This window comes from Megascapheus bottae, chromosome 7, assembly GCF_031878675.1.
Source record: "Megascapheus bottae isolate mThoBot1 chromosome 7, mThoBot2.hap1, whole genome shotgun sequence".
NCBI lineage: Eukaryota > Metazoa > Chordata > Mammalia > Rodentia > Geomyidae > Megascapheus > Megascapheus bottae.
In genome coordinates, this window is record NC_143515.1 from 41,973,490 (window position 1) to 42,000,928 (window position 27,439).

At 39.6% G+C, this 27,439-nt stretch overlaps 1 protein-coding gene across 5 annotated transcripts in view; it reads right to left on the reverse strand.

The window, feature by feature from the left end:
* Sanbr (SANT and BTB domain regulator of CSR) overlaps positions 1-26,995 on the reverse strand; it is a 59,682-nt gene extending 32,687 nt beyond the window's left edge. For 2 of the 5 annotated variants that reach the window (XM_090336863.1, XM_090336858.1), the window contains exons 1-11: positions 26,658-26,994; positions 23,409-23,543; positions 21,612-21,770; positions 20,789-20,975; positions 18,397-18,490; positions 14,840-15,078; positions 12,861-12,919; positions 12,310-12,470; positions 8,479-8,565; positions 8,271-8,381; positions 5,190-5,313 (exon numbers count right to left, since the gene is read on the reverse strand). In XM_090336863.1, coding sequence (XP_090192989.1) covers positions 5,190-5,313; positions 8,271-8,381; positions 8,479-8,565; positions 12,310-12,470; positions 12,861-12,919; positions 14,840-15,078; positions 18,397-18,490; positions 20,789-20,975; positions 21,612-21,761 — 1,212 coding nt within the window. In that variant the 5' untranslated portion in view covers positions 21,762-21,770; positions 23,409-23,543; positions 26,658-26,994. Of the gene's footprint in view, positions 1-5,189; positions 5,314-8,270; positions 8,382-8,478; positions 8,566-12,309; positions 12,471-12,860; positions 12,920-14,839; positions 15,079-18,396; positions 18,491-20,788; positions 20,976-21,611; positions 21,771-23,400; positions 23,544-26,009; positions 26,075-26,657 lie in introns of those variants that run through there. The other 3 variants (XM_090336862.1, XM_090336861.1, XM_090336860.1) reach the window with 3 other exon arrangements.
* Between the last annotated feature and the right edge of the window lie 444 nt (positions 26,996-27,439).

The following is a 27,439-nucleotide window of genomic DNA, read 5'->3' on the forward strand; positions in this document are numbered from 1 at the left end:
CTGATGCCCATTACTTGAGTGTGCAGCTCAAAATCAAGGATCTTTCTTGAGTGACTGCTATTTTCTAAAATCAGAGGATGGTAATTTCTCCCAACTATGTAAGTTTAATAAAAAATCAGTGAATTGTAAATTAATAGCACATGAATTTTTTTTGGGGGGGGGTCATTCGTGGGGCTTGAACTCTGGGCCTGGGCATGGTCCCTGAGCTCTTCAGCTCAAGGCTAATGCTCTACTCCTTGAACTACAAACTACAGCACCACTTTCGGTTCTCTGGTGATTAATTGGAGATAAGTCTCACAAACTTTAGTGCCTGGGCTGGTTTTGAACCATGATCCTCAGATCTCAGCCTCCTGTGTAGCTAGGATTACAGGCATGAGCCACCAATGCCTGGCTTAGTACGTGAATTTTATTACATGAATTATACTTCAATAAAAGGCAAAGCTGGACTTTCCTTGTGGCTCAAATCTGTAATCCTAACTTCTTGGGGGGTAGAAATTAGGGAAATGAAGTTTCAGGTCAACCAAGGCAAAAAGTTTATGAGATTCTATCTTAACCAATGTTGGGGTGTGGTGGCATGTACCTGCCAACCCAGCAATATGGAAATGCACAAATGGAAGAACCAAAGGCCAGTCTGGGCATAAAATAAGATGTCTCAAGAAAACAAAAGCTAAAAAAAAAAAAAGCAAAATACAAAGGGCTTCTTGAATGGTTGAAACTGGTATTACACTGGCCTAGCAAGTATGAATACAAACCCAACCACCATCAAGAAAATAAAGAAAAAGGCAAAAATATAAACTACTAAAATTCAGATGAATAAAACATCTCTGTATGCATCCAATTTTATTTTTTACCCCCCCCCCTTTTTTTTGTCAGTTGGGACTTGAACTTTGGGCCTGGGTGCTGTCTCTGAGCTCTTCAGCTCAAGGCTACTGCCCTACTCCTTGAGTGCCACATTGGGTTTTCTAGTGGTTAATTGGAGATAAGAGTTTCACAGACTTTTTTTTTTTTTGCCTGTCCTGGGCTTAGGCTCAGGGCCTGAGCACTGTCCCTGGATTTTCTCAAGGGTAGAGCTCTACCACTTGAACCACAGCACCACTTCTGGCTTTTTGCTACATATGTGGTACCGAGGAATCAAACCCTGGGGCTTGAGCTCAAGGCCTGAGCACTGTCCTTGGGCACTCTACCACTAGGCCAAATTCCCAGTCCCCTAATGTATTTTTTTTTTTGCCATTCCTGGGCTTAAGCTCAGGGCCTGAACACTGTCCTTCAGCTTTCTCAAGGCTAGAGCTCTGCCACTTGAGCCTCAGCACCACTTCCAGCTTTTTTCTATGCATGTGGTATCAAGGAATCGAACCCGGGTCTTTGTGCATGCTAGGCAAGCACTCTATCACTAGGCCAAACTCCCGCCCCCCCTAATGTATTTTTATGCCACAAAAACTAATCTGTTTCATGTTAGCATTGTGTTGATAAATTAGATGTGGTTCATGCCCCTGTGAAAAGTTTCTTTGCTTAAATGTATTAACTTTTTGTCTACCATCATGAAATACTTACATGAGTTTTTGTTTGTGACCAGAGAAAAGAAATTTGGGAATGGACAGTTTGATTCTACTATTTCATAAACAAAAAGATTAAGACTCTCTCTCGATCTTCTCTCTCTCTCTCCCCCCCCCCCCCGACCCTCTTTTATTGTCAGTTGTAAGGCTTGAACTCACGGCCTGGGAGCTGTCCCTGAGTCTCTTTGTACTTAAGGCTAGTGCTCAACCATGTGAGCCACAGTGCCACTCCCTATATTGTCTCAAAAGCAAATTCCAGGAGTGTGACCTAGTGGTAGAGTGCCTGCCTAGCATGCACGAAGCCCCTGAGTTCAATTCCTTGGTACCACATATACAGAAAAAGCTGGAAGTGGTACTGTGGCTCAAGTGGTAGAGTGCTAGCCTTGAGAAAGCCTAAGAAGGCCAGGACTTTGTGCCCAGGCCCTGAGTTCAAGCCTCAGAACTGACAAAAAGAAAACAAAAACAAAAAACAAAATCCAAGTGCAAAAATTTTCTGTAGTTTTCCTATCTTCAGTGTACCCCAGCAAAATATTCACAGCTGTTAAGAAATTGGTAACTCGGGGGTAGGGGGGAGGGAAATGGGGACCAAGACATGTGAAAGGGTATTAATGTATGGGAATTAATGCACCATCTATCTGGCAAATATCATGTAACCCTTCTATTAATTATAATAAAAATATATGAAAAAAAAAGAAACTGGTAACCCCCAAGCTGTGATTTACCATGTTTTCTTTCCCCACTAAATTGTCTGTACTTACTAAGTATACCACACTTGTACAAAACAAGAGAGAGGGCCAGGAGTTTGGCCTAGTGGTAACGTGCTTGCCTAGCATGCACGAAGACCCGGGTTCGATTCCTTGGTACTACATACGTAGAAAAAAAGCCGAAAATGGTGCTGAGGCTCAAGGATAGAGCTTTAACCTTGAGAAAGTCCAAGGACAGTGCTCAGGCCCTGAGCTTAAGCCCAGGACTGGCAAAAAAAAAAAAAGATACAAAAAAACCCCCAAAACAAAACAAGAGAGGCTACAGCACAACAGTGGGGTCAATGCCTTTCAGAGTTGTAAACTATATGTAACCATTGGCTGTACAATTCAATCCCTTGAGCAGTTGATCTCCTAGCATCCTAAATTCTAAAGATTCTTTTCTCAAAATTCAACAGAGGTGTCCAATTGTCAAACTGGCAAATCATCTAAAAAATTTACAGTGAGGGGCCAGGAATGTGGCCTAGTGGTAGAGTCCTTGCCTAGCATGCACAAAGGCCTGGGTTTGATTCCTCCGTATCACATACACAGAAAAAAACGGAAGTGGTATGGTGGCTCACGTGGTGGAGCACTAACCTTAAGGAAAGCCCAAGGACAATGGTCAGCCCCTGTGTTCAAGTCCCAGGATAGGCACACACACAAAAAAATACAGTGAAAGCTGTACACTGGCTGGGCACTGGTAGCTCATGCCTGTAATCCTAGCTATTTAGGAGGCTGAGATCTGAGGATACCCATTCAAAGTCAGCCTGGGTACAAAAATCCATGAGATTCTTATCTCTAATTAACCACCAGAAACCCAGAAGTGGCACTCTGGTTCAAGTGAGAGAGTGCTAGCCTTGAATTGAAGAGTTCAGGGACAGTGCCCAGGCCCAGAGTTCAAGTTCCAAAACTGACCAAAAAAAAAAAAAAAAGCTGTACACTGGTGGCTTATATCTGTAATCCTAGCTACTTAGGAGGCCTAGATTTGAGGTTTCCAGTTTGAAGCCAACTCTCAGCAGAAACTCTAACTTTTATCTCCAATTAACCAACAGAAAGCCAGAAGTAAAAGTGTGACTAAATGGTAGAGTGCCAGTTCAAGCAAAACAGCCAAGAGAGCATGAGGCCCTGAGTTCAAGCCCAGTAGCAGTACATATACACATGCACTACACACACTTTCCAATGAAATGTGGAATAAAATTTTGTCTCACTTGACAATTCTATGAGTCACAGAGAACAAAATTTATTAAATTTTAATTATAAAATTAATAGATTCCAAATATGTATATAAGTTTATAAGAAATCTGAAGACAAATCAAAAAAATTACATTAACAACAAAAGCCTGACAATATCAAATATTTGGAAGATATACAGTAGCTAGAATGCTCTTTTTCTTTTGTCATGGGGCTTAACCTCAAGGGCTGGGCACTCCTTTGCTTCAGCTTAGAACCATACCATTTTTTTCCCCCAGTCCTGGCGTTTGAACTCAGGTCTCGGACACTGTCCTTGGACACATTTTGCTCAAGGCTAGCACTCTGCCTCTTGAGCCACAGCACCACTTCTGGCTTTTTGCTACGTATGTGGTACCGAGGAATCGAACCCGGGTCTTCATGCATGCTAGGCAAGCACTCTACCACGAGGCCAAACTCCCGGCCCCAGATTTATTTAATATTTATTAGGAATGACTATGACTCTATAAAAAGTTACAAGTCTCTTCAAATCACAAGATTTCTTGGGCTTTTATCATTATATACTTCACTTATAAATATTAAACAAAGGTGGGAAATAGCTCAGTGGTAGAGCTCTTGCCTAGTATGTATGAGGTCCTGGGTTAGAAACATAGAACCACAGGAATGAGGGGGGAAATAAAGTCTTTTGGAGAATGCAATTATTACAATAAAAATATCACAAATTTAAATGGGGACCATGACATGTGAAAGGGTATCAATGTGTGGGAATTAAGGCACCATTTATCTGGCAAATATCATGTAACCCTTCCATTAATTACAATAAAAATATATTAAAAATATATCACAAATTAACAACCCTATCCACAAAGGTGTTTCTGAGTTGTTATTGAAATTCTACAGGACAGTGAGAAAATGACTAGAAATCAAGGCAGTAAGGTTTTTGTATTTTATTTTCATTGAAAAGTTGATTTGATCATTTAAATCCTTTTTTTCTTCTAAAAAGCCAGCAAAAATTGTTCAACAATGTGAACAAAAAGTAAGAAGCATGGCAGGAGAAATGAAGCAAGATAGGAAAAGTGTTAATAGCTCTGTTGCTTTAGATACTGTCTAAATACAATCCAAAAATACTAATTAAACAGAAGGCATCATTGGGCTGGGAGTTTGGCCTAGTGGTTGGAGTGCTTGCCTAGCATGCACGAAAACCTGGGTTTAATTCCTCGGTACCACATACATAGAAAAAAGCAGGAAGTGGTGCTGAGGCTCAAGTGGTAGAGCTCTAGCCTTGAGGAAGTCTAAGGACAGTGCTCAGGCCCTCAGCTCAAGCCCAGGAGTGGCAAAAAAACAACAAAAACAACAACAAAGAAAACCCCCCAAAAAACCCAGAAAGCATAAAAAGAGACATATTTATTTATTTATTTATTTATTTTGTGTATTTGGTACTACGCCTTGAATTCAGGGCCTCAACCTGTCTTTACCTTCTTTTACTCAAGACTGGTGCTCTATCACTTGAACCACAGCTCTACTCCTGACTTTTTGGTGGTTAACTGGAGATGAGTCTCATGAACATTCCTGTCCAGGCTGGCTTCAAATTGAAATTCTTAGATTTCAGCCTTCTGAGTAGCGAGGATTACAGGTATGAGCAATTGGCAACCAGCTTGAATCAACTTACTCAGTATTTACAGCACAGGATATTGAAAAATAATCTTACCTGACAACATCTCGAACAGGTTAGCCAGTTGATCGTTCCCCATAAGCGCCAATAGACATCTCTCCAAGATTTTAATTCTTCAAAAAGACTATTCAAATACTCATGAACGTCCCAAGTTTTATCTCTGAGGAAAGAGACTCATATGTTATATTATTTTACAAGTGTGCATTGTCTTAAACAAATGTTTTTAACTTTATGGCTTATTTCTAAGAATATTCTCAATTGATGGATTTCCTACTTCAAAGGGAAATTTATTTTGTAGACACTAGAAGGCAGTCTGAAAGACTACAAAAAATTATTTTGCTGGGCCAGGAGTTTGGCTTAGTGGTAGAGTGCTTGCCTAGCATGCATGAAGACCTGGGTTCAATTCCTTGGTACAACCTACATAGACAAAGCCAGAGGTGGTGCTGAGGCTCAAGTGGTAGAGCTCTAGCCTTGAGAAAGTCCAAGCACAGTGCTCAGGCCCTGAGCTCAAGCCCAGGACTGGAAGAAAAAAAAAAAGAAAAAGAAAACAAAGAAAAAAGAAAAATTATTTTGCTGAGTTAAGATATTATTAATTGAACCCAGTTTGAGCACAAGAGATTTGTTGTCAAGTGAAACCTGATTTTAACTGCATATAAGATATGCTATTAATTATTTGTGACTTGATGCAAACATTTCATTAATACATTGGTTCCTTACATTCTTTTCAAATAACACTTTCTAGTGATTAGACAATGTAACGTATAAACATTCCTTAGGTTCAGTGATCCTAAGATAAAAGTCTTACTCCCATCTCCAGGATACAGGGAGTCAGGTACCACACTTGTCTCCAATCCAAGATGGAGAAGACAATCTCAGGTCTGTATAGATCCTTTGGGGAATCAATCCCTCCTTGGTTTATTACTCTCTTGGGCCTGCTAGCAGCAATTTTCTACCTTTTATTAATTGTGCCTTGCATTTCAGATAACTATTCTCATGGAAAAGATGAGGACCTTTTCCAACCAAACTGTCAACTGTCAAGCAAATACCACATTATCTTTTTTTTTTTTTTTGTCCAGTCCTGGGGCTTAAACTCAGGGCTTGGGCACTGTCCTTGAGCACTTTTGTTCAAGGCTAGCACTCTGCCACTTGAGCCACAGCACCACTTCTGCATTTTTCTGTACACGTGGTACTGAGAAATTGAACCACATTTGTGCGTGCTAGACAAGCACTCTACCACTAGGCAACACTCCCAGCCTCCAAAGAAATAATTTTAATGGCACTGTCCAGAATATTCTTCAAGATCATTATATCATTTTGAAGTTTAAAATCATTATAAACCAGCTGGGTGCTGGTGGCTCACACCTGTAATCCTAGCTACTCAAGAGGCTGAGATCTGAGGATCAAGGTTCAAAGTCAGCCTGGGCACAAAAGGACCTGAGACTCTATGTTTTTCCCCCCAGTCCTGGGGCTGTATTCAGGGCTTGAGCATTGTCCCTGGTTTTCCTCAAGGATATAGCTCTACCACTTGTAGAGTGCTTTTTTCTATGTATGTGGTACCAAGGAATAGAAACTTCATGCATGTTAGCATGCATTCTACCACTAGGCCAAACTCCCAGCCCTTTTCTTTCTTTTTTTCGTTCTTTCCTTCCTTCCTTCTTTCTTTCTTTCGTTCTTTCTTTCTTTCGTTCTTTCTTTTCTTTCTTTCTTTTCTTTCTTTCTTTCTTTCCCTTCCTTCCTTCCTTCCTTCCTTCCTTCCTTCCTTCCTTCCTTCCTTCCTTCCTTCCTCCCTTCCCTTCTCTCCTTCACCTTCACCTTCACCTTCACCTTCACCTTCACCTTCTTTTTCCCCATGAGACTCTTATCTCCAATTAACCACCAGAAAGCTGGAAGTGGCACTATGGCTCAAGTGGTAAAGAGGTAGCCTTGAAGAGCTCAGGAACAATGCCTAGGCTCAGAGTTCAAGCCCCACGACAGACCAGAAAAAAAAGAAAAGATGTGGCATTTACAACGATTTTGTTTTAAGAGAAAAGGTACTATCTTAGTCAGGCTCCTGTGGCTCCTGTTTGTAATCCTTACTACTCAGGAGGCTGAAACCTGGAGAAGCACCATCAGCAGCTGGCCAGGACAGAAAAGTCTACGAAACTCGTTAGCATATCCACTCTCATTTTGGTTTGACAGCCTCCATCTTAGGTCCTCTACAAGCTAGGCCCAGCCACAATCACCTGCTCTACCTAAACTGCATGTACCTCTATCCTCTATCAGCAAAATGCTGTTGCCAAAGTCAGGAGGTTTTGCCCCAGCCACATGCTATTTCTAGCATCCAGCTGCAAGGCTTCTCACTTTTGCTCACCCTGTCCTGCCTTCAGCTTCACTGACACTATATAATCACTTTCTCTGCATAAGGACAGGCTGCTATTCCCTATGCCGAAAGAGCTAGCCTGTCAACTCCTGATGACAATAAACTTTCTCTATATGTGACTGTGTAGCTGAGTAGTTTTCTGAGCTGGTGTTTTCAAAACTGTATCTCTAATTAGCCAGCGAAATGTCAGACTGGACACATGACTCAAGTGGAAGAGTCCCAGTCATGATCAAAAATAGCTAAAGCTCTGGAGTTCAAGGCCAACTACCAAAATAGCACATGCAGAAGAGCATGTGTAGGTGGATGCTCTCCCCCTCCCTCTCTGATGCTATCTAATAAAAATAGTTTAAAAGGTAGGCAGGGTATTGTATGCCTATAGTCCTGACATTTGAGAGGATGAGGTAGGCAGATTTTGAGTTCAAGGCCAATTGAGGTACATGATGAGATTCTGTCTTAAAAACAAACAGAAAGGCTGGGTGCCACTGTGAGGCTCACGCCTGTAATCCTAGCTACTCAGGAGGCTGAGATCTGAGGATCCTGGTTCAAAGCCAGCTGGGAAATGAAAGTCCATAAGACTCTTATCTCCAATTAACCACCAGAAAACCACTTCTGTTTTTTTCAACGTGGTAGAGCACTAGTCTTGAGCGGAAGGGCTCAGGGACAGTGCCCAGGCCTAGAGTTCAAGCCTCCATGACCTACCAAAAACAAACAAACAAACAAACAGAAAGTAGTTTATACTGTGTAAATACACACTATACCTTATGTGAATATAGACAATGTTTCCATGTCGATCCACATTAATTTTTCCAGGAACACAAGAAATTCTTCTTTCTGTTTCTTTTGTCAAAAGTTTCTTACACAAACAGCATCTATAATATAAAGGCAATACAAAATTATTCAAGGAAAAATAATATAGTAAACTAAAGAGTTTGCATGATATAGCATACCAAAGGAAAAATACATTACCTATATAATGTTGCTGCATTGCCCCGAGAGTCTGAGTTGAAGTATTCAGGATCAAACAATCTCTCAATTTTCTTACAAAAAAGTTTACTATCAAAACAACAAATGACCAAATATTAGTCTCCTATATGTAGTTTACTAAAGTTATTTTTACATTAATTAAAACAAACATTGACTTACATGTACATGTATACAATAAGTACTTAAAGGAGACTCTTTTTCGGAGATATATATTATATATACACCAATAACTAATATATATACATCAGTAACTTGGTATTGTATATAATATATATTTGTGTATGAGTTCTAAGGAAATAAACTGACTAATAAGAAATACTTGATCGGGTTGGGAGTTCGGCCTAGTGGTAGAGTGTTCACCTAGCATGCACGAAGACCTGGGTTCGATTCCTTGATACCATATATATAGAAAAAAAAGCCAGAAATGGTGCTGTGGCTCAAGTGGTAGAGCTCTAGCCTTGAGAAAAAATCATGCCCAAGGACAGTGCCCAGGACCTGAGGTCAAGCCCCAGAACTGACAAAAAAAAACCCTCCTTGATCAATAATGTATTTGTGTGTCTATGTGTGGCGGGGTGTCAGAGGGCTTGAACTTGGCCTGGGTGCTGTCCCTGAGCTCTTCAGTTCAAGGGACCTTGAGCCAAGCCCCATTTCCTAGAAGTTAATTGGAGATAAGAGTCTCAGGTCCTTTTGTGCCCAGGTTAGCTTTGAACCTTGATCCTCAGATCTCAGCTTCCTGAGTAGCTAGAATTACAGGTATGAGCCACCTTGCCTAGCTTTCAATAATGTATTTTTATCAGGAAAGAAGGACGACAGATATCTATCTTTTCTTCAATTTTTCTTACTGGAATATTGAGGATTAAAGGTTTAAATAATTTTAACAAGTCTACCAATAACTAGGTATATAATCTTTTAGAAACGTGTTGAATCTTGTTCTCCCATCTACAAAATAGGGTTAATAATTCCAAATTCATAAAGTTTAGGTTATATAAGATGTTTGTAAACAGTGAGAGACATAATGTTAAGAATTAAATGTGATAAGCTCTCAAGAATTAAAATATGTTATTAGCATGGCAGGCTCTGGTGACTCACACCTATTAGTCCTAGCTACTTAGGAGACTGAGATCTGAGGATTATGGTTTGAAGCAAGCCTGGGCAGGAAAATTTGTGAGACCTATCTCCAATTAACCCCTAAAAAGCTGGAAGTGGAGCTGTGGTTCAAGTGGTAATGTTCTAGCCTTGAGCACAAAAGCTCCAAAACAGTGCCCAGACCCGAGCTCAAGCACCAGGTCCAGCACAAAACAAATAAAACAAAAGAAGTGAAAAGTATATCATTAATTCCAATGTATGGCCTATCTGTCTCCATTTTCCCTGCAAGGCCAAATCTGGATTTAGGATTCCATTTCCATTTTTAAGTATTTAGCTCTCATGTTGGGATAACACTTAAGGACTGGATCCCTGGATAATCCTCTGCATTATTCATTTCTTCTTGAACAGATCATCCTGATCATAATATAGTATCTATCTTCTTTAAACAGTATCCTCTCACCAGTTTATCCTTAATAAGTGCTGCTCAATGTTCTAGCAATTATTCAGAGTAAATTATCTGGGAAAAATGCTTGTAAATCCAAATGGCCTTATTTATGTCACCATCTTATTTATTTATGTATGTATATATGAATATATGCATGCATGCACGTATGCTAATATTTGTCTTGAATTCAGGTCCTGGGTGCTGTCCCTTAGCTATTTTGCACAAGGCTAGTAGTCTACCACTTGAACCATAGATCCACTTCTTGTTTTTTGCTGGTTAATTAGAGATAAAAGTCTTTTCTGCCAGGGCTGGCTTTGAACTAGATCTCAGCCTCCTGAAGAGCTAGGATTAGCAAAGTGAGCCACCAGCACTGTGTTCTGTCTTAAGAGAGCAGCATTTAATCCAATCACTTTCTCCTTTAGAACCTTTGTTTTTGAATTCCCTTCACTGGCTCATTCTCTCTCTCCTACTTGCTATTTCTCTGCTGAACCTTAGGTTTGGATAGCTTTTATTAATATTTTCTTCCTAATAACTAGAAAATAAACCAAATAAGCATATAATTTCCAATAGTATGTATACAGACAGGTACTCAGACAGACAGACAGATAGATGCAGCTCACCCCAAACAGTAAGGTATTGCTAAAATAATGATGACTCATATAATTCAGTTTATGAACTAAACCAGTATTTTTAAAAGGTTAGATATTCTCAAACTGATCTATATATTTAATATTAACACTAAATCCTAACAGGTTTGTGTGTATGTGAGAGTGAGAGGAAACAAACAAAATAATTATAAAATTTACATAGCAAGGTAAACATAATCTACTATACTCAAACAGCTATTTTGAAAAAAGGATGAAGTTGGAAAATTTATATTGCCAGGCACAGGAAATTATTTAGGAGTACTGTAATTAAGATTGGGTGCTACTAACCTAAGAATAGGCAAACAAAAATGGAGGAGTCAGAAATGGCTCTCACACATAGTCACCTGAATGTAGCAAAGGTAACATTGTAATTCTGTGGGGAAAAAGTAGTCTCCAAAATGCATAGTGCTTTGTTAACTAGGTATCTATGTGGAAAAAAAATGTGTCTTCATTCCTTATTCATACAGCACAAAAAAACACATTTAGGGAAGATAAAAGAAAAATAGGGAAGGATATGTTTGGAGAGGCAAACATTTCTAGAACAGGACCCTTAAACGACTATGTCCTTTTGCTAAGAATCTCATCCAGTTCCACTGAACCTTATCTACTCTCAAATTTTGATTTTAAGCCCTTAAAGTTAATATGTTAAACTAAAGTTAAAAGTTAAAGTTAATATGTCAACTAGCTACTACCCGTCCCACCTGGATGTATACCCTTACCCTCAACAAGACCCAGATCTACTCTCTTGATTTTCCTTATCCTAATCCTTCCTCCTATAATCTTCCTTTTCCTTTTCTTTTTTTTCTTTGTGGGTCATGGGGCTTGATCTCCGGGCCTGGACGCTGTCCCTGAGCTTTTCAGCTCAAGGCTACCGCCCTATCCTTGAGCCAAGCCACACTTCCCATTTTCTAGAGGTTAACTGGAGATAAGAGTCTCAGGTCCTTCTGTGCCTGGGCTGGCTTTGAACCTTGATCCTCAGATCTCAGCCTCCTGAGTAGTTAGGATTATAGGCATGAGCTACCTTGCCCAGCTAATCTTCCTTTTTCTATCAGTGGTACTACCTACAATCCATTTAATTGCCCAAGCTAAAAACTTACTTGTCCTGGACTTCTATTTTCATATTATCCCATTCAAAAGGCTGCCAAACCTTTCTAATAACAATTCTTAAATTAACTAGTCTACTTCTTCCTAGTTGCACTGCTTCTACCTCTGTCAAAACCTTTTCCTTTCTAGGCAGACTACTACATTGGCTCCCTAACAGGTCATGCTTTTCATATGCAAGTTTACTCTTCACATAGCAACCAGAATGATTTCTTGGAAATGAATGAGGTCATGTTGCTCCCTGATTCCAGCCACACCCAGCTATAACCCAAACAACTCCTAAGCAATAGTATTATTGCTGCTCTTTATCACTTTTGCCTTTTATACTATAGCCTGTCTGAATAATTTTAAAGCAAAACTAAGTACTACCATATATTCATTATATAAAATAATTGCTAATTTGTCATGAGCCATTGACTCTTCACTTTAAAAGAAATATATTTCTAAACATATCCTAAAAATAGCCTCACTAAAATTTAAATAGAAATATTCCATTTAATAACCTTAAATTTAAAATTGAATTTAAAACATTACCTCCTAAACTTATCTTTTTTGTCTTTTAGTTCATCAATTTCACTGTGTGTAAACAGATCAGCTATACGTGTGAGAAGATTTGCATTAATACAGTTCATGTTGCATGGGGTAGCTACTATGGCATTCATATTTTTGTGGCAATACTGAATACACTGCTCAACCTAAAACAGGAAACAGAATAGAAAACGATGTTGAAAACAAGCACAATGAGTAGCATAGTACTACTTTTTAAATATAAAATTCTAAAAGCCTAATCCATGCATTTTTAGGCACTAAATAATTTTTGCCTATTTGTGTGACTCTACTCAGTTAAACCACAGTAGCTACTCTTTGAGTATTAGTTGCTTCTTTTATATAGGTGCAATTTATAAAAGATACTTAGTAGTCTTAATGCCATTCCAACCAAAGGAAGTGCTTCTAAATACAAGTGACTTGTAATGAAATTACCCTTTTAAGTTAATAATTAATTCCGAAAGCTACCTTAGAATTTTCTAGACAATCTAAGACAGCCTAAGTGAGTAAGCATTTGGATTTAAAAAATTCATACTTACTAATGAATCCATTTTCAAAAACTCTGAAGAAATAAGAATTGAAATTACATTTCCTGGCTCTACAAAAGAAAAAAAAAGTTAAATTTCCTTTTGATTCATAGCTCAATCTCAAAACAGGATCCTTCTTACCCTGAAAAAGGATGTTCCTTTAACAAGAGCAATTTGTTTTATATAGTTTACATATATACATGCTTATACATGTGTGTATACATACAGACACACTAGAAAGAAAATTCAGTTAAGTCATGGGATATGTAAAAAATACAGAATAAATTTACCCTGCAATTAGATTAAGTTTTAAGAGTCAAACTGAAGATATGACAAAGAAAAGTCACAGAGAGAATATTAGTGAGGTTATTTCAAAAGGGGGTTCAAAGCTAGGTGCAGTGGCTCATGTCTGTAATCCAGCTACTTATGAAGTGGAGATAGAAAGGATTGTGGTTCAATGCCAGATCAAGCAAGTTAGCAAGACTCCACCTAATTAGCTGGGTGTGGTGGTCCATGCATGTGATCCAAGCTATGTAGGTGGTGGCACAGGTAGAAGGAACAAGATATGATGCCTGCCTAGGCAAAACTGTGACAGACTCCCTAAAAAATAACTAAAGCAACATAGGGCTGGGAGCATGGCTCAAGTGCTAGTGTTTCCCTTCCAAGCCCAGGACCTGAATTAAAGCACCAATTCTACCAATAAATAAACAGATAGATAAATAGGCCTCAAGTGCTTATTTTGTAAACATGCTTAATCTGAAAAGATTCTACAGCCAGCAATAGTGCTCTCTCTTGTAATCCCAGCTACTGGAGAAGAGATCAGGAGAATCCTAGGTGAACAAATACTGTCAGTTATTTTCTAAGTCAGTAGCTCATTAATATATATATATATATATATATATATATATATATATATATACCTTTTCTTCAAGACAACCAAGATATAATGCTATGTACTATGAAATGCATGTCCCTTTCCATCAGAATATTAGAAAGGAAATATACTTCAGGGTAGAAATATAAAAAAATGAGTAATCTTTACTGCTTCATCAAAAAATTCTTAGGCAAACCTATACTTTTTTTTTCTTCCTTTTTTTTTTTCTTTTGTGCTAGTTCTGGGTCTCAGACCCTGAGCTTTTTTGCTCCAGGCTAGTACTCTACCACTTGAGTCTAAGCTCCACTTTCTGCTTTTTTGGTAGTGAATTGGAGATAAAAGTCCTACAAAATTTCTTGCCCTGGCTGGCTTCAAACTGAAATCCTCAGATCTCAGCCTCCCAAGTAGTCAGGATTATATGCAGGAATCACCAGCACCTAGCTTCCTTTCTTCCTTTTTAACTATGAGTGCATGGTGTTGAACAATATACTATAGAGTTTAGTATCCTGCCTTGATTCTGGCTAAAATTTACAACAGTTTTGTTCACTACTGTTTGGGAATTATTTGAACAAACCTTAACACAGTAAAAAACATAAATTATATGCTAGTGTTATGGAAGTTATTTTGTCCTTGGACCCTCTAAAACAGGTGCAAAACCTCAGAGGTCCACATGTTAAGAATTCCTATGTTATAAATCCATATGTTGGCTGGGAGTTTGGCCTAGTAGTAGAGTGCTTGCCTAGCATGCATGAAGACCCAGGATTGATTCCTTGGTACCACATACATAGAAAGTAGTGCTGTGGCTCAAGAGGTAGAGCTCTAGCTTTGAGGAAAGCCCAAGGACAGTGCTCAGGCCCTGAATTCAAGCCTGGGTCTGACAAAAATTAATAAAAAATTTAAAAATCCATATGTTAAGAATTGTTGAACTAGAGACATTTGTCATACATTTATTGTAATAACTAAATCTCTAAAATATGAGATCCCAATTCCCTTAAATACTGATAGTAATATGAGCAAAAATGTTAATATTCAAATAATTTTCTACATTTCACTTTTGTCCTGATATAACTATTAAGTGACACAAATTGCACTACAAAATAAACAGATTATCTTTTACCTAAATTGGGTATTTCACAATCTTTATTCTCCTTAGTGTTCCTTTTAACATATTTTATCAACCAGTTGAAAATGTGAACGTCACAATGAACTGAAATGTCCACCTCTTCCCAGCGCTGGGCATCCATAGACAAATATTCGGCAAAGTACTTCATTTCTGATATCAAAAGATCTCGTGGGCAAATAAAATCTTCTTTCAAGTCTTTTGCTTCATCACATACATGGATCACCATGTTTGGCCTTCATGAGAAATGTTACATAGAAATGAAATTATTAGTGTTTTAGAAGATGAGCCAAGAATATTGACATTTAGTGGAAGTAAGAGAATAGGATGTTTTTGAAAATTCTTGACCATAAATCAGTTTTATAGGATCAGTTTTCAAGATTTTTCAAGTGCCTTGCCAACCTTGTATCTTAGATTATTACTAATTTTATTAAGTTGAGTAATTTACCTAGCTTAAAATTTATTTCTGAAGTTATATGTGGTTTATTAAAGTAACAGCAATTAGGTAATTTTAATTCTTGTAAGGGATATGATAAATACTTTTCAATGGTTATTTAACTGTAAGAGAGAATAATTAAATACTAAAAATTGTATACTGTTAAAAAAAGGAAAAACAACTAAAATTATCAATTGATGAATCCATTAAAAATCAGCATGGCTTAGTTTTTTTATCATCCAGAAAGTTTGTCTCTCAGCATTCATTTTATATAAATTAATACATATAGATAAAAGGATTCTTAGGACTACAATATGCTTATTTACATATTTTAAAGTAATTTAGGACTTAGAGGCATGACTCAAGTGGTAGACTGCCAGCTATGAGTAAGAAAGCCCAGTGAAAGGGGTAATACTGATGCAGAGGCATTATGAACGTAAGTTGATGTGCCCTTGGTACAACTATTCAGACATAACTAAAAGGTTAAAAATAAAAAATAATAAATACAAAAAATTAAATTAAAAAGTAAAGAAGCCCAGTGAGGGTATAAGGTCCTAAGTCCAAGCCTTGGTATAGGTGAACACACACAAAAAGAATAATTTATAGTTTAGATAATGCACCAGATATTTTAACTCAACAACCAAAACAAGATTTGTTTTTAAAGATTATATACTACTACTTAAATTTATTTTCTTTTTCTTTTTTTCTTTTTCTGTGGGTGATGGGGCTTGCCTGGGCACTGTCCCTGAGCTCTATAGCTCAATGGCAGTAGCTACCGCCCTACCCTGGAGCCAAGCCCCACTTCCTATTTTCTACAGGTTAATTGGAGATAAGAGTTTCAGGTCCTTTTGTAACCGGGCTGGCTTTGCACCTTAATCCTCAGATCTCAGCCTCCTGAGTAGCTAGGATTACAGGCGTGAGTCACCATGCCCAGCTTTCTTTGACAATTATATGAGTTTGATACCTATCTGTTATTATGTCATAACAAAAAAGGGACAAAAGGTGAGATACTCTATGCTACAATATTAATTCAGAACACTAAATTTTTATGTCAAATTGGTCTACCAGAAAAAAAGATTGTAGTCAATGATTTGTCAAAGTCAAAATAATTCAAATGACTTTTTTGTTTTTTTGAGACAGGGTCTCACTATGCAGCCTAGGCTGTCCTTGAATTCCTGGTTGCCCTTGCCTCTAGCCTTGAACTCTTGATCCTTTTGCTTCTGTCTCCTCTGTGTTGAAATTACAGGTATGATCCACTATACCTGGTGAATTCAAGTAGTTTTTCATAAACTGTTCTTTCAAAGAAATTGTGATCAAAATATAAACATATTAACTGCTAATATGAAACATAATGTATTAGTGGCTTTAAATCAAATATAAAACACTAGATAATTCTGGTTAAAAAAAAAAAAAAGATGTGGCAACTAGGTGCTGGCTGCTCATGCCCATAATCCTAGCTGCTCAGGAGGCTGAGATCTTAGGATCAAGGTTCAGCAACAGCCCAGGTAGACAAATTCTTGAGATGTTTATCTTTAATTAACTTGTAAACTGGAAGTGGAGGTGTGGTTCAAGTGTAAAAGCATAGAATGTGAGAAGGCCAGGCCCTAAGTTCAAGGTCCCTGGCAAAACAACTTTAAAAGGTGAATTTTTGGGTCAGGAGTTTGGCCTAGTGGTAGAGTGCTTGCCTAGCATGCACGAAGACCAAGGTTCGATTACTCGGTGCCACATACATAGAAGTGGTGCTGTGGCTCAAGAGGTGCAGCCCTAACCTTGAGAAAGCCCAAGGACAGTACTCAGGCCCTTTGTTCAAGTCCCAGGACTGGCAAAGAAAAAAAAGGTGGGGGGGGGCAGGGGGAGAATTTTGAAGCTACTCAGGAAGCTGAGATCTGAGGACTGTGGTTCAAAGGCGGCCAGGGCAGAAAAATCTGTGAGACTCTTATCTCTGTGGCTGAAGTGGCAGAGTGCTATCCATGAGCTAAAAAGCCCAGGGCAGTATCCAGGCTTTGATTTCAAGTTCCAAGACATGCCATGCACACACACTTGCACGCACATGCAAAAGAAAAAGGGAATTTTGATCAGATGGAGGTATATGACTGGAGACTCAGCTACTCTGGAGGCTGGCATGGGAGGAGCTCAAATTCAAGGATCTAAGTTGCCAGCTGGAGTAACTTAATGAGATCCTGTTTCAAGATAAAGTGAAAAAGAGGTGGGCTATTAGCTCAGTAGTAGATGGCTTGCCTAGTACGTAAGCACTACCTAGTACCAAACACACAAACAGAATCACACATACATACACATCACACAAGCACATAAAGGTGAGTTCTGTCATGTGACTTATATACTAATAAAACTTCCTTAAAAGATATCAAAAGTAAAGATTTTAAGGATGGCAAAAATGTTTTATGTCTTGATTTAAGTGGTAGTATATGGAATACATATTTATCAAAATTTGAACTGGACATTTACTATACATGCAGTTTATTGTATATAAAATACCAAAACGTTCAGTGTACTAAAAGACATTCTCAGCTTTAAATGTTTCTATAATACCCATATAGTTCTAAAATGTATGTCTGATTTGGTTAATAACATTGCAGAATAATACCATAAAAAGTTTCGTTTGGGTATGAAAATTCACTTCCAAAGTATTATGTGAAAAACACTTATATTAATAACATTTCTAATTTTACAAATATGAAAATGAATCTTTTTTTTAACCAGTCCTGGGGCTTGAACTCAGGGCCTGGGCACTGTCCTTGAGTTTTCTCAAGGCTAGTGCTCTACCACTTGAGCCTCAGCACTACTTCTGGCTTTTTCTGTGTATATGGTACTAAGGAATTAAACCCAGGGTTTCGTGCATGTTAGTATTTTTATCACTAGGCCTTACTCTTGTCCCTGAAAATGAACCTTTTAAATGGCAAATTATAGCCTAATTTATAAATAACCAAGTTACATGGTGTAGGTGCTAAGCAATTGTATATAGCTCAACATATCAACTGATTTCAATTGTTTTAGTAATATTGTGATATTCCTAAATTATGGTAACTGATACACATAATAATCACCAATAATATATTCTATAATTTAAATCTTATCTAGCAAACAACCAGCCTCCTACCCTTCAGATTCTTCAGTCTTTTCTCCACCATTACGAGTAGTACAATTTTCACTTTCTGAAGAACAATTCCTTGTGGAAGCTATACTATGTCTTCCTTAAATACAGAAACAGACACATACAAAAAAAAGGAGGGGGGTTTGTTAGTGTTTCTAATGGCCTTTTACTTATTACATGGTAATATTGTAAATGCATTGTTTCCAAGGCTAAAGGTGGTATTTGTCAGGTAGTTATTAATGGTACATGGAGGAAACAGTACAAAAAAATCACAAATTACTGATATTACATTGAGGATTTAAAAAAAAAAACATTGTGGCATGTCCAGATATGGGTCATAGTTTTCTCCTTTGTTATTTTGTTTTGGATATCAGCATCTGGGCTTTTTTTTTTTTTTGCCAGTCCTGGGGTTTGAACTCAGGGCCTGAGCACTGTCCTTGGCTTTCTCAAGGCTAGATTTCTGCCACTTGAGCCACAGCACCACATTCAGCTTTTTCTATGTATGTGGTACCGAGGAATTAAACTCTGGTCTTTGTGCATGCTAGGCAAGCACTCTACCACCAGGTCAAACTCCTGACCCAGCACCTGGGCTTTAACTCAGTGCCACATGTTCTCTCAGCTTTGTTGTTCAAGCCACACCTCCACTTCCAAGAAGGTGGTTATTCGGAGATAAGAATCCCATAACTTTTCTGTCCCAGCTAACTTGGAACTGTCGCCCCTCAGATCCCAGCCTCCTGAGTAGCTATAATTACATGCCTGTGCCACCAATAGTGCTTGGCAAGTTTTCTCCTCTTGAAGCAAAAAATTTTAACAGTGCTTCTTGCTGCTGCTGAGGCAAAGCAAATCAATATTCTCTGAGAGTTTCTAGAATCAGTTATTTACAATGAATTGCAGAAAACATCTCTTCTAGCTGGTCACTGTGTCACTTGACTCCCCTAGAGAGTGACCTTGGTAGAATATCTGCTCATCAAGTACAAGGTCTTGAGTTCAAAGCACAGTACTACCCCTCCACCCCCCAAAAAAGAAGTAGTGGCAAAGAAGATCATGTGTAGGGACAAGCAAGGTTCTCTCATTTAAAAATAAGAAAGTTGGGCCCTAGTGGCTCACACTTATATTCCTAGTTATTCCGTAGGCTGAGATCTGAGGATGAGGGTTCCAAGCCAGACAGAAATGTCTAAGAGACTCTTATCTACAAGTGGCACTGTGACTAAGAGGTAGAGCAAATAAGAGCTCAAGGACAGCACCCAAGCCCAGAGTTGGAATTCCAAGACTGGCTAAATAAATAAATGAACAAAGTAGGCCAGGCTCTGGTGGATTACATCTGCAACCCTAGCAACTTACGAGGCTGAGATCTGAAGATCATGGTTTGGAGCCAGCTAGCGCAGAAAACTCCCTGTAAGATTCTTGATCTCCAACTGACCACTCAAAAGTAGAGCTGTGGCTCAAAATGGTGGAGTGGTAGCTTTAGGCAAAAGAGCTCGAGGACAGTGCCCAGGCTGAGTTCAAGCCTCATGACCACTAACAATATTAATTAACTAATTAATACAAAGTCTAGGTCAAAGCCTTTACAGAGGTGGTGTTATAAATATTCAATAGCTTTTAGAAGAAAAAAGGTTCCCCACTCCTGCTTTAAAATAAAGTCAATGAATATCCATAGCAAATAATAATATAAGAAATAACTAAATGGGCCGGGAGTTTGGCCTAGTGGTTAAAGTGCTTGCCTAGCATGCATGAAGACCCGGGTTCGATTCCTCGGTACCACATACATAGAAAAAAGCCAGAAGTGGTGCTGAGGCTCAAGTGGTAGAGCTCTAGCCTTGAGAAAGTCCAAGGACAGTGTTCAGGCCCTGAGCTCAAGCCCAGGACTGGCAAAAAAAAAAAAAAAAGAAAAAGAAATAACTAAATAACACTGGAGCAGAAAATTTCTGATACACTTAATACCTTGTTTAGAAAATAGTATTTTAGCTATTATTTTTTTAAATCATTCATTTTGTTGTTGTTATTGTTGGTTGTGGGGCTTGAACTCTGGGCCTGGGTGCTTTTCCTGAGCTACCACTTTAGTACTTGAGCCCAGTGCTACTTCAGGTTTTCTGGTGGTTAACTGGAGATAAGAGTCTCATGGACTTTAGTTCCTGAGCTGGCTTTGAACTGCGATCCTCAGATGTCAGCCTCCTGAGTAGCTAGGATTATAGGCATGAGCCATGGCACCTGGATATTTTAGCTATTGTTAACATTTAAAGTTTTATAAAATAGCAAATATAATTTAGGAAGATATAAATATAGGTTCTCATATTTATATATTTTATGTTAATATTTAAAGAAAAAAGTTGGTTAGCATGTGTAAAATTCTACACAAATATCCTAAGGACAAGTATTACATTTTGTTTTGAAAACCTACCTGTTTTGGAAACAGCATCTTGACCCTCAGCAGTCTCCTGAAAATCTCCTTGAATGTCAAGAAGTGAGGATTTGATATATGTTGCTAAAGTTTCAACAGGACTCTCTCCACTAGCCATTAGGGGATTATACTGGTTGTCTACAGGTGAATTTCCACTGCTCTTTAGTTCATCAAACCGTTTTGCACACTTATAAAATGAAAGGGAGGAAAAAAAGGAGGTTAGCTGGGCACCAGTGCCTCATGCTTGTAAAACTCAGAAAACATTATTCTTGTGGCTATTTCTTTATATGCACATATTTTAGTAGTACTAGAGTTTGAATATAAGAGCCTTTCTGCTTTACTTATGTTTTAGATAGTCTTATGGTTTTGTCCAGGGAACCAAAGATCTTATGTCTTGAACAGCTGGGATCACAGGCATGCATCATTTTGAGCAGCTTCTCAGTTTGCTTTCTGAGATACGGTCTAACTAGCTTTTTGTTTTAGTTTTTGCCAGTCCTGGGCTTGACTTGAGCTCAGGGCCTAAGCCCTGTCCTTGGACTTTCTCAAGGCTAGAGCTCTACCACTTGAGCCTCAGCACCACTGCTGGCTTTTTTCTATGTAGTACAGAGGAATTGAACCTGGGTCTTCATGCATGCTAGGCAACCATTTTTACCACTAAGCCAAACTCCTGGCCTCTTAACTAGCTTTTTTTTTTTTTTTATGGACCATGACTTCCTTGAGTCATGATCTTATTTTCTTAGCTGGGATTATAGGTATATGTCACCAAACCTAGCAGTAGTGATGTTAAATTACTCTTCAGAAGGTATCTGGAAAACTTTTTTACCTCTTTGGGTGTTAATCCAGGCACAAGCCTTGCCACAGTTTCCCAGTTGATGGTCTGAGGGATTCCAATCAATGGATAGAGGATCATGTCTAATACCATTTGATTATTATTGTTCAGAAAGTTGTTGTTTTCTGAATATCCACGACTCATCTTTAGGAACTAGGAACAGAGAGGTCCAAATGTGTTGAAAATACTATAGGTCAGTTATAATTCATTCCTAAAAATTGTGCTATAGAAGAAAAATAAAGTTGAGCTAAAATAACCATAGAATATTCATTTTAAATGTCTTCACATATAAGAGTTTCTGAATTTGTTACTTGATAGATGGATATACAGAAGAATGCTAGCTTTTTAATATAAATATATAACAAAGATAGATGTGTGTACATACTTGTGTGCATATATGTGCACTGGTAACAAGGCTTTAACTCAGGATCTTACATCTTTCAGTTCTGTTCTGGTTTTTTTTTGTTTTGTTTTGGTTTTTTTTGCCAGTCCCAGGCTTGAGCACAGGGCCTGAGCACTGTCCTTGAGCTTTCTCAAGGCTAGCACTCTACCACCTGAGCCACAGAACCACTTCCAGCTTTTTGTTTTTTCTATATATGTGATATCGAGGAATTGAACCAGGGTTTTTGTGCATACGAGGTGAGCACTCTACCACTAGGCTAAACTCCTGGCCTCTTTTTTTTTTCTTTTGCCACCAGCATCTGGCCAGGTTTAATTTCTTTTTTTGGGGGGGGGGGGGGATGTCAGTCCTGGGGCTTGAACTCAGGGTCTGGGCACTGTCCCTGAACTTCTTTGTGCTCAAAACTAGCATTCTATTATTTGAGCCACAGCACCACTTCTGGCTTTTTCTGAGTAGTTTATTGGAGATAAGAGTCTGATGGACTTTGCTGGCTGGATTGGCTTTGAACCATTCCTGATCCTCAGATCTTAGCCTTTGAGTAGCTAGGATTATAGGCACAAACTACTGGTGCCCAGCCAGGTTTAATTCTAATGTACACAAAAACACAAATGCTAACACTTACGTATAAAAGTCAAGGGCTGGGAGCGGGGCCTAGTGGGTGAATGTTTGCCTAGCATGCATAAATCCCTGGGTTCGATTCTTCAGTACCACATAAAAAGAAAAAGACAGAAATGGTGTTGTTGCTCAGGTGGTAAAGCACTGGCCTTGAGAAAGCTCAAGGACATCTGCCCACGTCCTGAATTCAAGCCTCCAGGACTGGCCACAAAAAAAAAAAAAAAAAAAAAAAAAATCAAGCAATACTTGCTCTTGCAGAGAGAAGGCCTCCCATCACAACCTTTAGCTCAATCTAGGAGTTTTGTTGTTGTTGCTGTTGCTGTTGTTGGTTGTGGGGCTTGAACTCTGGCCCTGGGTGCTGCCTCTGAGTTCTTCAGCTCAAGGCTATTCCCCTACCCCTTGAACCACATGCTCATCAAAGTTAATTCAACTCACTTTGAACCTCAACAATGAAATCATGATGAAAATACCTTTGACTGACTAGGTGGTGAGAAGAAAGAGATTACTTTGTGAAACCATTTTGAAGGCAAGGAAAACAGCTCAAAAAGAAGATGCAGCATGTAACATTATTCCCTTCTTAGGACTGGGCTGGGGACTAAGAGTAACACTGTACAGGACAGGAATACAGAAAACTTTCAATATGTCTGCAATTGTTTACATGGCACTGGTAGAGAACTTCAGTTGGAAGTCATCATGAAGTTATTTATATGCGTAGGAACATTCAAAAATAAACACAAAGAAAAACATTAAGCACTCTAAAAATGATACCTTCTTACCAATCAGAAATGTACTTTACTGAAGAGCCAATATAGTGATTATAGATTCTGAAGTCAGACAGTCCAACTTTGTATCTTGGTTTTAACATTTAAAGTATTGTCTGGTTCAAATAATGTGTATTTCACTTTCTTCATCTGTAAAACAAAGGTAAAAACTGTAGCTAGCTCACATACTTTTGATGGAAAATATTACCTGGCACACAATTGAGGATGATTAAATGTAGCAGTGATATCACTATTCCTTAGATCCTTGGATTAAACAGATTCATAAAGATTAATAAGGCATAAAAAAGAGGCAATAACACTGCTCTGAAGCATATAATCAATTAAATGAGAAGCACGAGTTATAAATTTGGATCCAGCTTTACCAAGTCTAGTAGGGCAACTTGAAGCTTCAATTGTCACAGCTATAATGAAAACATCTTTTCTTCTGTGCTGGTATTAGGACTTGAACACAGGACCTAATGCCATTGCTTGCTTTTTTGCTCAAGATTGGAGCTCTACTTTGACTTCCAGCTTTTCTTGTTGTTGTTGTTTGTCGTGCGACTTGAACTCTGGGCCTGGGCATTGTCCCTGAGTTCTTCAACTCAAGGCTACCCCTTGAGCCACAGCGCCACTTCTGGTTTTCTAGTGGTTAATTGAAGAATCTCATGGACTTCAGTGTATGGGATGGCTTTGAACTGTGATCCTCAGATCTTAGCCTCCTGGGTAGCTAGGATTACAGGCGTGAGCCACTGCACCTGGCTATGACTTCCAGATTTTTGTTGGTTAACTAGAAATAAGAGTATCATAGTTTTGTCTGCCCAGGATGGATTGGGAATATGATCCTCAGATCTCAGGCTCCTGAATTACTAGGACTACAGGAAAGAGATATCTGTGTCCATCTAATTATCTCTACCTTGAATTATTACAACAATTAAATAATGCTATAGAGCAGCCAGCATACATGTCTGGCACATAAAAATGTATCCAATAAGTTATTATTACCAGTACTTTCTTCATTTTGCTTTGACCATAATTGGTATAAAAAATTCTAGCCATAAACCCAGGTATGGTAATGTACATCTGTAATCCCAGCATTTGGGAGTCTGAGGCAAGAAGACCACAAGTTCAAAGCCAGCCAGGGGTACATAGAGACCCTCTTCTCAAAAGAAATTTCTAACAGTTGAATAACTATAAAGTACTGCATAGTATCCAGTAGAAAATAGATTTTTATATGACTTTTTCAGGTTTTTTGAGGGATTGTAGGGTTTTTTTGAGGATTTTTGAGGGGTGCATATGGTTCCACACTCAGCACCTACATGCTTATTTCACATGATTCTCATTTATTCTATAGGTGTTTAAGAATAACTTTAATCTTGTAAGTCTAGCTACTCCCAGGAGGTGAAGATCAGGAGGAAGTTCAAACCTAGGCCCAGATCAAAAGTTACTGAAGCTGGCTTATGTTAATAAACTTAGCTATTCAGGAGACTGAAACGTTAGCATCACAGTTCAAAGCCAGGGGGAGCAGGAAAGTCTGTGACAAGCTTATCTCCAATTAAGCATAAAAAAATCTGGAAGTGGAGCCTTGGCTCAAGTGGTAGAGCACTAGCCTTGATTTAAAAAGTTCCAAGTCCCCTCTCAGGCCCTGAGTTCGAGCCCCAGGACCATCATACACACAAAAAAGTTAATGAAACCGTCACCTCAACAAAAGAGCTAGATGTATGGTGCCTGTGTGTCACCCCAGCTATGTACTTGTCATTCTAGCGACATAGTATTAGTAGGTGGTTTTGACCCAGACTATTGGGAGAATGGCAGAATAGGAACCTATCTGAGAAGAAAAAAATAAACAAGCAAAAAAAATGGCTGAGGGAGTGGTGCAGTAGCTCAAGTGCTAGAGCACTAGCAATGAGCTGGAGAACTCAGGGACAGAGCCCAGGCCCAGAGTTCAAGCCCCATGACCAACAAAACAAAAACAACAAAACAGTTTTGGGGCAGGGAATTTGGCCTAGAGGTAGAATAGTTGCCTCGAATGTATAAAGCCCTAGGTTAGATTCCTTGGTACCACTTACACAGAAAAAAAAAATTCGGAAGTGGTTCTGTAGCTGAAGTGGTAGAGCTCTAGCTTTGAGAAAGCCCAAGGACAGTGCTCAAGCCTTGAATTAAATCCTTAGGACTGGTCAAAAAAAAAAGAGGCTGAGGGTGTGGTTTAAGGGACAGATTGTCAGCTTGGCAAGTTTAAGGAGACTACACAATACTAATTGTAATTAAGTGAATGCTCAAGAAAGTATCATTTGGAATCTGAATGTAAATATGAAGGACAAAGCACTGATGAATAATATCTAATGAAACATAATTTCTTTCAAAATGGCTATCTCAGGTAGCTATTTCTAGAAAAATGTATAAACTATGACCATAAGAAAAAAACCCAAAGCTCCAATTACTCTAAATTTGCGTCCATTTGTGATAAAAATATTAAAATTTAAAAAATCGTTTAAAAACGTTATCAAAAAATAAAAATTCTTGTTCAATAGATTACACGTTTTAGGAGCATGCCTCAAGTCCCCTCTCTGATTGGTGCATCATCGTATACACAAAAGACAAAGTAAGTCACTTCCCTACCAATGCGGTTTGGGGACAAGCATCCGATTTCTTCTTTTTTCAAAAAGAAGGCTCTTGGACACAGCCATTCTTCCCCACCCCGGCCCCCCCGCCGCCCTTTCCTCTTTAGGTGGGTGGGATGGACAGTGGAGCAGGCCTCTGGCATAGCAGGACGGACACAACATTGAGTCATCCTGGACCAGGGAGAGCCCTCACCCCAAATGAGACCTAGGCAGTTGGCTTTGGTTCTGAAGACAAAGGTATCATTACATCCCCCACCCAGGACCGGTCGGTCAAAGCCCTTCAAACTTGGGGCTCAGAGGCACCCAAGACCTTGGTGGTTTCCCACCGCATCCCGAGATGTGGGCGCAGAAAGTCTCGGGGCAGACAAAGGCGCCAGGCAGGGACAGCCTCGGGGAAGAGCCCTGGCGGGACAGAAGCCCGGGGTCCTCCGCAGCCTCCGCAGGCGGGCGGGCGGAACCCGCAGCAGGGACGGGGCGCGGGCGGCCGGAGCCGGGCCGAGGACTGCGCGCGGCACTGTGGGACGAGCGCGAGGCGTCCGCAAGCGTTTGGGCGAGTCGGACCCCTGCCCAGCTCGCCCCGCCGGGGGTGGAGGCAGCGGAGATACCGCCCCCCGCCCCAATCTGGTCCCTTCGGCGACACGCTCACCTCCTCTGGGCCGCAGCGGCCCCTGCTGCGCCTCATTCACCTGCAGCGGTCGGCACCGCCCGTGCTCGCGACCAGAACCGCGGCGACCCAGCCCACCGCCCGGGCCTCGGCGCCCTCAAGCGCCGCCCCCGCTCCCGCCCGTTTGCAGGGGCGACTCCGCCCCCGTGCCAAGGGGTGTGGCCAAGCCGGCTGGGTGCCGCCAAGCCAATCGCAAGCTAGCGCCACCTTGGAGAAGCCAATGAACGACGACCTCCTGCCGGGCAGGAGGGAGCCTGAAGCCCAACAGCTACCGGAGGCTGCTTCGCCCAGCCGGCCCGGCCCGCTCCTTCTGCTTCTTCCAGAAGGCTTTCGCTGTCAGGCTTGTCGCAGTGCAGCGTCCCCACCCTCTCAGCGTCTTGTCTCTTAGCAACCAGGTCCTTGGAGCCCGGTCTTAGATGACCAATGAAGAATACAGAAGAAAAGAAGCTGTGTGGGAGATAAATCCGATTAACAATGGATCAAATGGTTCTCAAAGTCCGTCATTTAGATATTATCTGCTTAAATAGAACGGGGACCTTACATAACTCGAAGGACTCCAAAGTTGTCTTCTCTGGTATTGTATTCTGGTAATTCTAGATTACAATTGTGTTTTTCTTTTTGTGCTCATCCTGAGGCTAGAACTCAGGGCCTGGGCTCTGTCTCTGACCTTTTTAGTAGTATACTACTACTTGAATCACAGCTCCACTTCTGGCTTTTTTTTTTTTTTGGTACTTAATTGGAAATAAGTCTCATGAATTTTCCTG